This window comes from Diadema antillarum, unplaced genomic scaffold (genome assembly GCF_040938485.1).
Source record: "Diadema antillarum isolate AM-2024a unplaced genomic scaffold, OU_Dant_1.0 seq00000320_RagTag, whole genome shotgun sequence".
In the NCBI taxonomy this organism is placed as follows: Eukaryota; Metazoa; Echinodermata; class Echinoidea; order Diadematoida; family Diadematidae; genus Diadema; species Diadema antillarum.
The window spans coordinates 340,912-357,402 of record NW_027271339.1 but is presented as its reverse complement, the minus strand read 5'-3'; the positions used below and the strand labels follow the sequence as shown (position 1 = coordinate 357,402).

The 16,491-nt window shown below is 39.2% G+C and overlaps 1 protein-coding gene across 1 annotated transcript in view; it reads left to right on the top strand.

Annotated features, from left to right (window-relative positions):
- The window catches only part of LOC139730535 (glutathione hydrolase 1 proenzyme-like), a 124,658-nt gene that overhangs the window by 45,745 nt on the left and 62,422 nt on the right, over positions 1–16,491 (top strand). Inside the window, exons 8-9 of the mRNA XM_071641390.1 lie at positions 1,871–2,007; positions 3,300–3,493. Coding sequence (XP_071497491.1) covers positions 1,871–2,007; positions 3,300–3,493 — 331 coding nt within the window. The remainder of the gene's footprint in view (positions 1–1,870; positions 2,008–3,299; positions 3,494–16,491) is intronic.

Here is a 16,491-nt window from a genome sequence, read left to right as displayed (position 1 = left end):
AGTAACCTGCTATGTTTCTAGATCTATACAGAGAGGTCGCTTGGCATATGAGAAAAACACTAATTTCCTAATCAGGTGTTTTTCGTCAAATCGAATATGATATAGAGTTTCTTATTCCGAATATTTGTGGCATTATTCCGAAGGTTCGTTAATCCGAAAACTAATCTGTGACGAAGCCGTCAGGGACGGAAAGGGGGGGGGGGGGGGAGATCACCATTTTTGTCAAGTATATAGTTTATGAAGGTGGAAAGGCGATGATCTGTCATGACCAGGGGCGGAAGCAGGAACCTTTCAAAGGGAATGATCCGTGCCAGCAAGAGTCATTTTTATTTCTGCCTTTCAGTGGCCTCTTATAATAATGGTTTCTGATATGTCATACATGGGTCTCCCTGATGATAGTGATGATGATGATGTTAAAGAGGATCGGGAGGAGGACAAAATATTTCTTGTTTTACATAAACAATTCAATCAAAATTACTTTCCCGATAACTTTGTTTATCGCGTATACTTGTGTGTGTTTATTTAGATGTCTGTGTGCATGTATGTGTGTAAGTGTGTTTGTGTCTGCGTCTTTTCATACAATTTCATTGCGTGATATCCTACCATTTTTTTTTTATCACAACATCGTGTTTGTTTTTTTTTTTGTTACTAAAAGAAATTGATTTTCGGATAAACGAACGTATTTCATCTTTCGGATTAACGAACATTCAGAATAACGAAGATTTCCTGGGTATATAGTGATATTTGCACAATGAAACATTGAAATTTAAGAAGTACCAGCTGCAAGCTCCACTTGTCACACCAAAATGTATATATGGCTGTTGATGCCCTGTCAAGAAGGCATTCTCATCATGTCCTGATGGATGCTACAAGCTGTTTATATTAATAAGAATTATATATTTCCCTTGTTAAGTAATAAAGACGTGTAAGAATGGCAGGTATATGGGCTGTATGCTGATGGACACTGGCAATTAGCTAATAGCATTTTATGCATCTTATCAAACCCAAGCCTGGTTAAAAACAACGGCTAGTTACAGTCCTCCGCGGAGGAAACGAAAAAGAAGTAACAGCAACTGCTTCTATTTTCGTCACTTCCGGATTTTCCGTTTCTTTTGACAATGCTTAGGATTTTTTAAAAGGGGGGGGGGGGGGTAATTGGTGCCACACTCAGTATGTTATAATGTTTAGAGTCCTCTCAATAACCCGTTTTGAAACAGGCTGGAAATACGTTTCTTGTTTTTTTTTTTATATGGAATTTCCATCTTAACCATTTCTGTTCATTTGGTACAATGATTACAACGGTAATCTAACAAATGTATGCACCACATGTTCTGGATTACAGAATGTGCCATGTGATTTATAGTATTCCTTGATAGTTGCAAGTGTGACATATACCTTACGGTATCAAATTTGTATTGCACCTAGCATGCGTCAGGTCTAGCGCAGATAAAAAACAAACTAAAGAAAGTGACATCACCACCCTAATTGGTATATAGCTTATCACGCAAGTCACGCCAAAGAAATGGTGATTGCAATAAACACATGTTTTAGAGCTAAATGTTTTTTCCTCAATCCTACATATCAATGGTCTTTTTTTTTTAAAGCCAACTAAATAGGTCTACTGGAAAATGAATCTCGAGAACCAGTTAGAAATGGTTAACTGAAGAAGGTTTTAGTTGAAAAAAGTGTCACACGAGCCTGTGTGGATTGTCTGGTGGTTGTTGGTGTTTTTTTACGCGTTTCCTAGCAATTTGCAAGTTCACAGCTTTATAGCAACGGATAAACAAAACACAGATGAGAATTGGATCGCCATTTGAAAAGAGAAGTCAACTGTCAATAACCCTTGACTTGTTTGTATCAATTCAATTAGAGTATGGCTATACGGCATCGGACATATCTACTTCTGAGGACGAGACATTATTGTACCACCGCTTCATTGAAGCGACCAAGTTTGCTTTTGCGAAGAGAGCAAAGCTCGGCGATGAGAAATACGTCCCTATCCAAAACGTAGGTATTCTTTCGACAATGTCGCCTTTCACTTATGTTGCAAAGCTGTAGCAAAACTGTATATGCCCTAGGCGAGTGTCATAGATTAATTCATAAGTTGAAAACATAGTGCAGTGAGTTCAACATGTATGTAGAGACATCTACAATCCAATTGGACCTTCCACATTAGAGTATAAAGAACTAGATATATCGCTACGGCGACTGATATGCCTCCGCCATAATGCATGGTTCTCCTAATAGGTCTATAGTACAATGTCTTGACAATGTGTGATGACAGTTTCACACAATTGGCAAATATTAAAATGACAGGTTTGACACAAATGTGCTGAATGTTCACTTTCCTAGAACTAGGTTCAATTGGATGAATGATTAAGATGTCAGAGTGCAGGTATTTGGGGAACTGATGATTTTTACTTGACTTTTGACCCTTTTATAAGTTTATGCATTGAGTGATTTTCAAGGTATTGAGAAAAAGTATAATTTCAGTATCAAATGGGAAAATAGCATTATCTAAACCTGGCCTTTGACCTTTGACCTCACAGTTCCAAAGAGAATCACTGTTAGGTTGAACATGCATAAATACAGTATGTAAGTTTCATGATGATACCTTGAGTTACTTTTGAGATATGGAGGAAAAAGTGCAATTCAGCACTTTCACTTGACCTTTGACCTTTTGGCAAGAAACTTCCCACAGAATATATATTGGGTAATACATGTATACATCAAGTAAAAAAGAAAAACAACCTTCAGGCATTGCATAAATATAAGGAAAGTAGTGGTATTTTGAGGAGTTGACCTTGAACTTTGACCCCCTGACCTTTGAACCATGACCCCCAACTTCCCTAGATAATCACTGCCCATTGGAACAAGCATATATACTAAGTTCCATGAAGATATCTTGAACCATTTGCGAGATATGGAGAAAAACATGAATTTTCAACATTTTTTTCACAAAATAACCTGTGACCTTTGACCTTTGACCCCGTGACCCTAAAATCCAAACAAAGTATTATCCCCCCAGGATATACCCTCATACCAAGTTTGATGTAAAACCACCACACGGTTCTTGAGATATCGACAAAAACAAAACGGGACGGACGTACGTACGGACGGACGGACGACCCGAAAACATAATGCCTCCGGCCACTTCGTTGGCGGAGGCATAAAAAGGCAACAACTGCAAGAAGGTGCCTTGAGATACCCACATAAATTCACATTTCTTGACTTTCTCATGAATTTTTCAGACTGTAATGTTCTACAAAAATGTAAATTCCGTCGATTCTTGCATGCAGCTTATATCTAACATGACGTCAGAAGGTCTTGCGTCCCTCATACGTCAAACGATCGATGACAACGTGGTGACGTATGCCAATGTACAGCAATATGACGCACCTTATGTGAATGCATTTGATGAAGGAACGTCGCATCTCTCTGTGGTTTCGTCAAACGGAGATGCTGTAGCAATGACTAGTACCATCAATAATGGGTAAGAAAATGCCGCAGAATTTGCCAGCTTATAAAATGTGACTGCCGATCTTGATAATGGGATTACGAAAGGATAGAGAAGACATCATTCATATTTCGTCAAAACTATTTTCTGCTCATGAAATTATCTTATGAGCATTTATGGACTTTTGTATGCTAGACTCGCAGTGAAAGATGAAATACAAACATTCATGGACATAATATTAAAGCATTTGAGCCAAAGAATATTATCTATCATCAGTAATGAGAAACAAGTATATAGGCACACAACACAGGGGTCAAAGAGTGGTTGACAAAGAGACTCTGAGACAGTTACTATGCATTCATGTCTCTTTTACATACTGTTGTCGATAGCAAGACCGAACGCCTGTTCCAGCAAACAATTTCATCACAATCTTTTTTCATACGGCATAAATCTCGTGTTCTCTCTAAGCAATGATATTATTGCAACAGCTGTTAGCTTAATCAGACTTTAACTCTGAATTCCAAACGGCAGAGTAAGATTTACTCTTTCTCGCCGAGTGGTGTCTTCTCTTATACTACAAGGTCTAAATACATTTTTCTAACTCTCTCACAGCGCACAATGTTCTGGAAAGCCTGAACGACATAAAGAACCATAGAAGAGACAAATTTGGGTAAAAGAATTTGACATACCATTATTTTCAGATGCATCTTTAAAAAGAAAACTCAAAGAGTATGGGAAAGAAGCAAACCATTACTCAATACCGCACATGTCATATATAGAGTTTCTTCAGATGCGACACTAGATGGATTAAAAGTCTATCAAGTCTTGGCAGACATTTGTGTAGTAATGAAACATATGGTTTCAGGTTTTTACTTATCCGTTCACCCACTCATTTATATACCAAAATAAAAAGCCCCCTTTTCTGTAAGTGATAGATGAAAATACGTATTACACCAGCGACAAAATCAATGTACATTGTACTCCTCCTTTATACTTTAAAGACTGGATGAAAATGAAATCATTAAGACTGAATGCCGGATTATAGATACTGGTGAAATAAAGCACTCTGCAAAAGAAAATGAAGGTCATCCCTACCACTGAGAAAATTTTAACATCTGCATTTGATGATATAGTGATCAAAATAGTAAGAGTCCCTACTTTACTTGGTTTACTGATTTAAAGTGTTGTAATAGTGGACCGGATTCAATGATGAACAGAGGACATAGTTGTTTAACGATAAAATGAACAACTTTAATCCACTATCACAAACTAGCGTCATGTAATGACTGCTGCTCTGACCGTATCACTGAAATATAGAATACATGGAATATGCGTACACTTGTGATAAATGTAGTGCGCTCATATAACACAACATCCCCCTCCTTCTGAAAAGATACAATGACGAATATTTTAAAATCATTTCTCGTACGTATGGAAGCGGTGTTCACATTGATCTTCCAAGTATTATGAATGTGAATCTCTGACACAGAATGCTGAAAAATGTAAGAAGTTTGTTTGAGATTTGCATATATGTTGAATTTTAATCAGGCAGGCATATGAAATCTATTCTACCTGAAACAGCTGGTCTCACAAATGCAATGTATCAGAAACTCTTTTTTTATCAGTATAAGTTTTACATTTCTCATATATACTAAACAAATCTCGACATATCTGGTATCGAAAGATAAGACGAATAAAACGATAACGTTATTCAAACTTGTCACAAAATGCATGCAGTTTAACACCAGCATATTTACAAATAATTTCACGTATATCTTCGTGATATCTTTGATAATATGAGACAGAAATAATCATATTCATACGGAATGTACATATGTATATATAATAAAAACATAATGATTTAGCATTTGAATTTGTACTGAGATTATCATCAAGGAAATGATTTATATATGCTTGTATGTTTGTTGGTTTTTAACATCCATTTGAGATTAACTTTTGTATGTGAAATTAGTGAACAGCTACATCATATTTTCAATGCATAATCGTGATTAACAGTTATACATACATATATATATATATAGTATATATATATATAGTCATGCAACAAACATTTTGATAAATGTAGCATATGTCGTAGTTGTTATGGTTCCTGACTTAATGTTAGTTTATCTTCCAGCATTACATTACTCTTGGTACCGCGATGGGGGTCTGACTTCACGTCCATATCGCGTTATGTGCCGGGTAGTGACTGACTTCCTATCAGATTGTCTTTGTCTTCTGTCTGGATGTTGTCTCCTTTCCTCACTCCTGCCGTCGTCTTCGAAGTGAACCCGTTTTGGAACTATTGGCTTCGTTCCGGTTGGCATCTCTCTCAGGTGAGATCTATTTCTCCTCAAGATGCTACCGTTGGGAGTTGCTACTTCGTATGATCTTGGTTCCTGACGTACTTTGCTCACTTCGGCAGGAAGCCAAGTGTTGTCTTTGGGATTCAGAACTCTCACTTTCTGTCCGACGTACAGAGGTGGTAAATCTCTACCTCCCTGCAAGTCGTGATCGTGTTTCATGTTCTCCTGTCTCTGAAACAACAAATCAGGCGCAGACGATTGTCTGGTCAAGTGGTGACTTGGAAGTGTTGTCCTGATTAGTCTTCCAAAGAGTAATTCAGCAGGTGATGGTAGGTTGGAGTCGATTGGTGTGGCACGAAAATGTAGTAGTGTTGTCTGGATGTCTTGTGTTCAGCGTTCAGCGACCATGCGTTCAGCGAGTCCGTTGGATCTTGGATATCGCGGAGACGATGTAATGTGATCAATTGACCATTTCTCTTGGAATGGTCTTCCAACGAATTGTGGACCATTGTCTGATATCAGAGTTGCTGGTGGTCCGAAAAGACTGAAGATACCACTCAGTATGTTTGCGACTGCCGCACTGGATGTATCCTTCAACTTGTGAACGATTGGATACTTTGAATGGTAGTCGGTCACCAACAGGTATTCTTCCTTGTTGAAAGTAAACAAGTCAGTTCCAAGCTTCGTCCGCGGCGAAGTTGGTATGTCGTGAGGTTGCAAGGGTTCTCTTTGTTGCTTGACCTGATTTTCTTGGCAGGCGTAGCAATTCTTTGAGATTTGCTCAATGTCTTTATTGATGTTCAGCCAATACACGGTTTCCCTTGCTAGTCTGCGGGTACGTTCAATACCTTGATGACCCTGATGAAGTTGATTCAGGATGTCTTGTCTGAGGTCTGTGGGAATGATGACTTGATTGCCTTTGAAAAGTACACCATCTGATACTCCGATTTCATCGCGGTATGGCCAAAATGTTCTAACCTCTCTAGGTACTTTCTTGATTGTGTCTGGCCAACCATTCGTGGCGATTTGCCACAGAGCTCGCAAGGTAGGATCTCTCGACGTCTCTTGTTGCAGCTCATTTCTCTTCTCTTGTCCAAAGAAGATAAGGTCAATCTGTGATAAGTCGATTTCCTCACAGATCTCTTCCACATTGACATCAAGGGGAACGTCTTGATTCTTGCCTGGATTAGGCATTCTGCTCAAAGCATCTGATATGATCATCGATTTGCCTGGCTTGTACTTGACATCATAGTAATAGGATCATAGTACTGCAAACAAGATTCTGCAGAGATCGCTTTCTTGAGTTCGTTGAAGGCATGTTGATGATCGTCTTGCCATGTGAATGGCACATCTCGCTTCAGTAGTTCACGTAATGGTGATGCCTTTTCAGAGAAGTTGGCGATGTGTGGAGCGAGATAGTTAAGAAGACCAAGGCACTTCTGTAGATCTTCTTTGTCTTGAGGTGTTGGCATGGCATGAATGTCTTCAATCTTCTGTGGATCAGGGCGGATGCCATCTCTGGTATATACAGAGCCGAAGAAGTTGATACTGTCAGTTTTGATGATACACTTCTTACTGTTGAAGACAAGTCCTTCTCTTTGGGCAACTTCCATCAGTCTGTGGAGGTTTTTGTCATGCTCTGCCTCGGTACGTCCAACAACTGCAATATCATCAGCGATACCGATGCATCCATCTACTTGACCAACGATACGGTCCATGTGTTGCTGGAATAAGTCTTGGCTGACAGAAAGTCCGAAAGGTAGGCGTGTGTAGCAGTATCTGCCAAATGGAGTACGAAAAGTTGTCAACTCCTGGGATTCTTGGATAGGTGAACAGACCAATATCCGGATTTCGCGTCGAGCTTAGAGAAATACTTTGCTCCGGAGAAAGCTGGGTTTACCTCTTCAAGAGTTGGAATCTTGTGGGAACATCGTTTGAGATTCTGGTTTAATCTGCTGGGATCTAGGCATACTCTCAAGGATCCATCTTTCTTGAGAACTGTAGTAATCGAACTACACCAGTCGGTGTGATGGTCGATTTGTCTGATGATGCCTTGCTTCTCCATTGAGTCAAGCTCAGACTTCAATTTGTCTTTGATGTGGACGCTGCACTTTCTTGGAGCATCAATGGTGGGAACAGCTCCTTCTTTGACATGTAGTGTTGCTTCTCCACGAAAGTTACCAATACGATCAAACTGTTCCGGATAGAGCACTTGCAGGTCCTTGACAGATTTCAACGGAGACGGTCTGTTAGTTGGACTACGACTCTGAGGGTGCATCTCATGGATTGTTACCACGTGTGACTCACTGCACATAGGTAGTCCAATTATCACTGATCCTGAGACATCGACCACGTAGAAAAGTTGATCTCTCCACTCGGAGTCTTTGTACTTGCACGTGATCTGAAGGGTGCCCAAACAATGTATCGGGGAACCGTTGTATGCGGTAAGACGTGCTGAAGTCGGGTGTACAACTGCTTGCCACCTGCTTCCATACATGGCCTTGATTGTCCGTAGAGGGAGAGTATTTCCACTCGCTCCGGTGTCGACCTTTGCATGTAAGATGTGTTGTCCACGATTGCTGGGACAGATAATTCCAATCTTCACAAATGCTTCTTTCTGATGCACAGAATCGATAGATACGTCTCTGTCATTTCCCAGTACGATAGTATTAAATCCCTCAAAACCTTCCTGGGTTTCCCCTTCTGGCTCTTTGGAGAACTCGGCTACCTTTTGTTTGGTTGGCTGCCTGGTGGGTGTCTTCTGTCTTCGTGGTGAAAAACTGCGGTTACCACCTTGGCGTCCTCTGCTTGGACTTCGTCCTCGAAGCACTTTTCTGTGTTTTGTCTTTCTGCAGCATTTAGCCCAGTGTCCTTTGGAACCACATGCTTTGCAAATGTCTCTGTAGGCTGGACACTTGCGTGGTGGATGATTCAAATCACAGTTACCACACTTCTTGCGTCTATCTTGGTTATGTGATAGAGCATCTACGTTGCTTGTAGAGGAGTCGATCGAATGAAGACACTGTTTGCCTACGGCTATGCCTTCGTATTTCCTGCCTTCATCAAGGAGGTTTGCTATCTTGTAGCCTTTGGGTTGGTCTAGAAGATCTTTCTGGAACGCCTCGATAGGTGTAGACGCAATGACTATAGCTCTGTCACGCGTTCTGAGAGCTCATTTTCGGTAAAGTCACTTTCTTTGGCTTTACTCCGGCATCTATTTACAAATTCGTCGATAGTTTCATTTGCGTGTTGACGATATCGCATCAGTTCCAGTCTGTGGATGCGAAAATTCAGCTTGACTTTCAGCTGACCTTCAAGGGTAGACCACAACATTGCAGGTTCTTCTTGATCCTCATTGGATAGACCGGATGCGTTAATTCTACGCAAACCTTCATTTCCTACTGCAATTTTGATTTTGATTGCTTGCTTCTTTGGGTCTTGGACATCGTTGTCTTGGAAACATAACTCCATGCGTTGTTTGAATAACTTGAATTCTTCCGGCACATCAGCACTATTCCAATAAATTTCTGGATACTCAGCACAAGTCACTCATGATGAATTTCCCTAAGAAAACTTTAGTTCCGTGCTGATTTGGCATAAATCCGTGTCGGCACCGCTGCCACCATGTTAGTGGACCGGAGTCAATGATGAACAGAGGACATAGTTGTTTAACGATAAAATGAACAACTTTAATCCACTATCACAAACTAGCGTCATGTAATGACTGCTGCTCTGACCATATCACTCAAATATAGAATACATGGAATATGCGTACACTTGTGATAAATGTAGTGCGCTCATATAACACAACACAAAGATTATGTAGATAGGGACGGACGACTGTTACAAGATCTTTACCAATGAAATCGCAAGTGACAGAACACACTTCGCGGTATGGATGTTCGCGTACTCGCGGCTTTCACTCGTGAAGTTGTTGCATGCAACTATTTACATCGTTTTATACTCGTCTAATGTCTCTTAAAAGTGACATAATTTCTACATGTAGGACGGATAGAGTGATTCTGGCAGGAGTAGTGACTCTCTCATGCGCGTGCCTGGGACTCCACTGTGAAGCAGCACTTTGTTGCTTGAGAAGAGAAACAAATCTTACCAAATGTCTGTTAGTTAGAGGTAAAGATTAAAGCGGCATTAAGAATAAAAAAAAGTCCTAAAATCCTGTGCATTGACATTTTGTTAAGACTTACAGAAAATTGAAGACCTGAATATAAAAACGACCCAAGTCCAATTTTTGGCCAAATTCAGTTTGATATGGGAAATTGTAGCTGATGCATGGACTCATCTTGGTAGAAATGATAAACCCTAATTACCCCCGGAAGTGCCTGAAATGAACGAGTGAAATCTCATATGAATGTAAGAATGACTTAAGTCCAAGGGTGGTATTCTGAGGTCGTAATTAAGTCTGTAATTAACTTCGTAATTAAGTCGAGAAATTAATAGGCCCTTAATCATGGGCAAATTCGGTATTCTGAGGACGTAATTAAGGTATGATTAAGTCCCCTATAATCATCTTAGGTTCCTCCCATCTAATTGTTATTCCATTCAATCAGACGCGTTGTTAGAAGCCAAAATGATGATTATTTAATTCAATTCAATTCAATAATGGTTTTATTTCGATCGCATTGCAGTCAGAGACTGAATTGCACGATGTTACAAAAGTATAACACATACACAATATAGATAAAATAATGATAAAATTACAAGGAGCATTTCCATTATGAACACATCATATTATATTCAGTCGGATATGGACTCGAGAGGAAGTGAGGAAGGGAAGAAAGAGAGACAGACTGATAGGGATTATGGAGGCAGAAATGAGGGTGGGAGAAAAAGAGAAAGCGGGAGTCCGCGTAAGAAAAAAAACATAAACATCATCAGTTAAGATACATAAGTTCAATCATTTGTATGCAACTGTTCATTACTTCAAAATGCTGGAGCATTAAAAATAAATTAACAATTCCATAAAATGAATCATATCATAATAAAGATATAAACAGTCCGCGGAAGAAAAAATAGAATTGATGAAATTATCAAGTGTACAAAGACTAGAACAATTAACAGAATTACAAATATACATATTTTCATAAAATAAATCAAATTCCTCTATAAAATTTACACTCTTTCATATCAAATAAGATATTTCGCATTATCTCGAAATCATCGTAAAAAAAACCAAAAAACAAAAAACAAAAAACACACACATTGGAACCCATAAGCCCAATCGAAACGCGCGCAAATATGCCCTCAATGCGCGCTCCTCCACACCCCCCCTGTAAAACAACCCGAGAGCTCCGTGCGCACACTCCGGTCTTTGACTACAATAGTGGGGCAGATATGTAGCAAAAATTGGTCGAGATGCTCACATCCGGCGGAAAGTATGAAATTTTGCATATAGGGGTATTTTGGGGCGCTGATTTCAAAAATTGCCGGATCCAAGAGATCTGACCACGGGGTCGACCGCCATTTTGAATTCCAATATGGCCGCCATCAGAAACAAATTTAAAGATCCCTATCTTCAGTTCTAAATGACCTGTGGCACCAAAATTTGGTACACAAGAGCGTTTTGACATGTTGAATTTGAGGACAGATTAATTTGAAGTGTCTGACGAAAACCTACGCACGCGAAGAGCTCACATAAAATTACAACATTCCTGGAAGATCGCCTGTATTTTTTCTTTCTCTGAATTCTCCGGATATCATGACAAGAAGATTCAACCGCTTCTCGGTTACCGAAGACGGTAAGCGTCGTTGTGGCCGAGAAAAAACGCTGTAATGCATGATATCGGAGTAGTTAATGACACTCTTTGGTATCATTAAGTTTTCCATTAATTTCCATACTTGATTACACGCTCAGAATACCGATTTGTAATTAAAGCCCAAACAAAGTTCTGGTACGCCTGCAAAAGTTGTCAAATTTCGCTCCCAAATGTGAACGTATGCCTAGGAAATGTGCGGAATAACGCTGTAATAACAAGATATTCGATGGGTAACGACGAAAATGCGAAATATTAACCAAAAAGGTTCAGTCTCAGAACTTACCCGAACGGGGTCAGGCTAAAATCGGACTCGGGGATAACTCGGCCTCACTTTGACGGCGGGATGAGTTGTGTTGCCATTGGTTGTCCCTCTGGATTGTACAGTGTTGTACTATGGGAGCGGCCTGTATAAACTACATTCAGCGTGTTTCTACAGAGAATCCGATAGACCTAGAATTTGCAAGCGCGTAATCAAACAGTGCGCTAACGCAGAACCGGGTTGTTTCTACAGAAAGCGCATAATCGGATTGAATCCGATTCTCCACCTGAATGCAGGTGTGACCGGATGTCTGGAAAGTTGCTGGTGCATTGTGGGCCTGGGTCGAGCATCTACTGATGATGCGGATGCGATCACCGATTGAACAAAACTGAGCACAGGGCCTGCCCTGGGCCGGCCCGGCCTAGTGTGGGTACAAGTTACAACCGGCTGCTGGACGAATTTGTTTTCATCTAACTTAACGTTAAGGCTCCTACTCTAACGTTAGCTCCAACGTTTATGGCCCATTCTCAGTAAAAGCGTTCAAATACGGAATTTTGGTGTCGCCGACATTCCGTGACAGTTTGCGGTTCCCTGAAACCTATTAGATACTATTTAAATGTTTATAATATATCATGAGGACTTTATTTGTTAAAAATAAACACAATCAAATGCGGTTGTCTGCCTTTTTGTATAAAATTTTGCTGTTAAACTTCGTTAAGACCCCCAAAACGCAGTGTCGCCGGCTATTTTAGAATTATGTTTTTTTGCTCCTCTCTGTCCACAAACACACTTTCCAAATATCATTTTCATGGACGATGAGCATATCATATGTGCTAATCACAATACTCGAAAAGTTCCAAAATTTTTGACTTCTTTTTCATAGCCTTTTGAAACCTGTCGCCAAGTTCACCGCCAGATACGTTACCAGTTTCTTTAGTATTACAGCATTGCGAAAATAACAAGACTATGCAATGACCCTGTATATATGAAACCCTGAGGATATACTTCATACATTGCAAGTACTTAGATTTTTTGTGCAACAGCTTTTTATTGAGAATACGGTACAATGTTTGAAATATCGGTTTTCTACATTTTTATTTGGACAGATACGTTACATACATTTCACGCCACCCACTGCGACAGATATTGCAATGTCAGACAAATTGCATATCATACATTACTCCTCGGAATAACGCATCGATTCAACATTAAAGTTTAGTATAAGTGAGAAATATTTGGTAGATATCGCTGTCATAATAACATGATCGACCACATACGTTACCACAGATACGTTACCACAGATACGTGACCGAATTTTGCTCATTGGTCTTGTGCTTTCAGGGGATCAAATCTGGTCAAAATTCATCCCTACACATTACATGCTTCGTTTTGTTGGACCTCAGGATTATATTCTTATACCAAAAGGACAGAGAGGTGAAAAAGAGCAACACTTCCACATGATTTTTCTTTCTGCGTCAGTGTCTCACAACTTAATGCCAAGTTTTTCGACAGATACGTTACCACATAATCAAAATGCTGAAAAAATTGAAAATGTTTTGACAAACAAATCGTTGTGTGCTCACAAACTCCAAAGTTCTATTCTATAAAACCCAGCCACTTTCATATTCTATGCAACAACTTTGAACGTTTATTTTACAAGACGAAGCTATGATTCAGCATATCAGTTTTTGGCTTTTCAGATTTAGCAGATACGTTACGTATAATTCAGGGCACCCACGGTGTCAAATAATGTTATGTAAAACAAAGTGTTCATAAAACAATTCTGCAGAGAATGACGCTTCCATAAAAAATTAAAGTTATGTTCAAATGAAGAATATTCAGTAGAAATTGCTCTGTAGCTTCACCGACAGATTCATTTACGGTACGCCAGATACGTTACCAAACTTTGAAAGAGTAAAAAGTAGTTTATGAAAAGCTTCCGAGAAAAGTTTCAGTGTTCTGTTGCATATTTCTTCTAGTGTTTTTCAACATATGAAGAACTACTCAAGATTCATTGATAAGTTGAAAAATTATTTATTCATATTCATTAAAAGGGGTGAGCCAAATACGTTACCATAGGTCAAACAACTTTTTAGTATATCAAGTTCATAGAGACGGCTTGTGCCGAAAGGGTGGGTTGGGTGGTGGCGCGTCGCGTTAATGGGAACACCACCCTTCGTCCACAGCCCCCCCCCCCCGGTTTTGCCGAAAGGGTGCGTTGGGAGCGTTGGGTCGCGTCGCGTTGACTGGAACCCCACCCTTCGTCCAAAGCCCCCCCCCCCCGGTTTTGCCGAAAGGGTGCGTTGGTACTTTTTCTCATGTAATATCAAAAGACGAGTTTTGAATTTATATTTAACCTTCAAAAAACCATTTCAAAGAGGCTATCGTCCGGATCGGTTTACACTCTATTACAACTTGGTCTACTGCCAGTTGGTCTAATAGACTGTTTAATATCAGTTGGTCTATACCAGTTGGTCTAGTCATCATTTCGTCCAATTACTGTTTGGTCGAATTGGTTAAATATGAATTCAAAACTCATCTTTTAACCCTATAAAGCCCAAGGGGGGGGGGCACATTGTGCCCCCTACCAGATTTTCATTCGCCACTCCTTCGCCCTTAATCCAGTTTTAACCAAATTTGGTGACTTTTCCAAAAATCTTATTCCGAACATTTTGATATATAATTTAGCTATATTTGATATTGCTGGTTGCCATGGCAACAATAAAACTGACAACCATGTCAGTCAGATTTTGCATATTTTTCTGTTCCAATTCCAATTAACCATATTATAATGTATAAAATGGGCGTTTCTTGGCTGAAATTTGCTGAAGGAGCAAAATGTGAAGTAATTATGGCCCTGAAATGTTTTTCCTATTATTTCCTTTGTTTTTCTGTGACAATGCCATAAAACAGTAGCTATAATAGAGATACTTGAAAATAACAGTATTTTCCAAAGATTGCCATTCTATTTTGTGTCATTTTGATTCCTCCACACAAGTTATACCTCTAATATCATTTGTTTATCACATTATCAATCTGCAAACTTAAAATTCCGATATTATTGGAATATGAAATATGATAACTATGCATGTACCTATCCCTAACAATACATCACAGGTCTCATAATGTATTTCTTTATTTTGTTATGAATAGCGCCCCCATGTAGTGACCTTGAGAAATTTCAACCATAAAAATAATGAGCTTTGACTTGCAGATCATTTGTGGCAAATATGAAAAATATTGTTCTATGATAAGACATACTGGGGATAAAGAAATTATACAGAAAAATCATGTTTTTAGCATATTTCCTATGTATTTCTTTATATTTTGGTAAATAGCGCCCTCTATGTGTCACCATGATAAAAATCAAGTATGCGGTCATGTAGACTATGAGTTACTCTACCCATGTGCCCAATGTGACGATGAAACATCAAACAATAACATCAAAATAGCTTGGGCTTTATAGGGTTACATAAGAAAAAGAGAAAAAGTACCAACGCACCCTTTCGGCAAAACCGGGGGGGGGGGGGGCTTTGGACGACGGGTGGGGTTCCAGTCAACGCGACGCGATCCAACGCTCCCAACGCACCCTTTCGGCAAAACGGGGGGGGGGGGGCTTTGGACGAAGGGTGGTGTTCCCATTAACGCGACGCGCCACCACCCAACCCACCCTTTCGGCACAAGCCCATAGAGACGGTACCTACTTCCTTCTAAGGGCCTGCAAAAATATATCTTTTAAACCTTGTTTGCATTATCCATCAAAACTTAATGAATAATATAGTCAGATGGATAAATACATTCAGACGTAAGATGAGAATATTCTGTGAATGAAGAACTCAGCTTTCACATTTAGGGCTCTTTTCCACTCTATTTCATAGTTTAAATATTACGTACAATGTTTAAAATGGTTAATTTGGGCTTACATCACTCATTTTTACATCAATTCATAAGGTAAATCATCAAACAGGTGATATTTATTAATTCATACACAACTAAAATTATTACTTATATTTTACCAGATACGTTACCAAAGGCGATTCGATGTTTTTCAATAGTCATTTCCCCAGGAAAGCAATTCATATTTGTTTCCTGTGGAAATTCCAGATCGGATCGTTCCCTTTGCATGATTTGTGGGATTCGAAACTTTATTTGTAAGCGAAATTTGTTAAAAATACAAAGTGAATCTTAAGGTTATATTTCATTTCAGCAAAAAACATATTTCAACCTACCACGCAGAAATAATTTCTACCAATTAGCAAGGGATGACAACATCTTTACCTCTTGAAAAACCCCAATATCTTTAGGAGAGACAGATGTCTTTTCCTGAACAGAAATTGGATCAAAACAATAAATTTAATTCAAAGTTAGGAGTCCATTACAACATGTAAATTTGCGGTAACGTATCTGATTGGTGATCAAAAATCATATATGATGCTCTATTTCAATTCATTTTCACTCAATGAATGGCCATCATTTAGAATGTTCCACTTTTTGCTTCGTATTTGACCAGTTTTGAAGTTACCGAAAGCACATCTTGGAATGTATTACTTTGTGGTTGATTTTTCGGTTTTACTCACATGGAATTGAACACTTAATCTGAGAATGGCCCTTATATGGATTTGAAACTAGTTTTCTACCAATTCTTTGGTTCGTCAATTTTTCACGGATCTTAAGCAAGCGTTAAGGATGGATTTT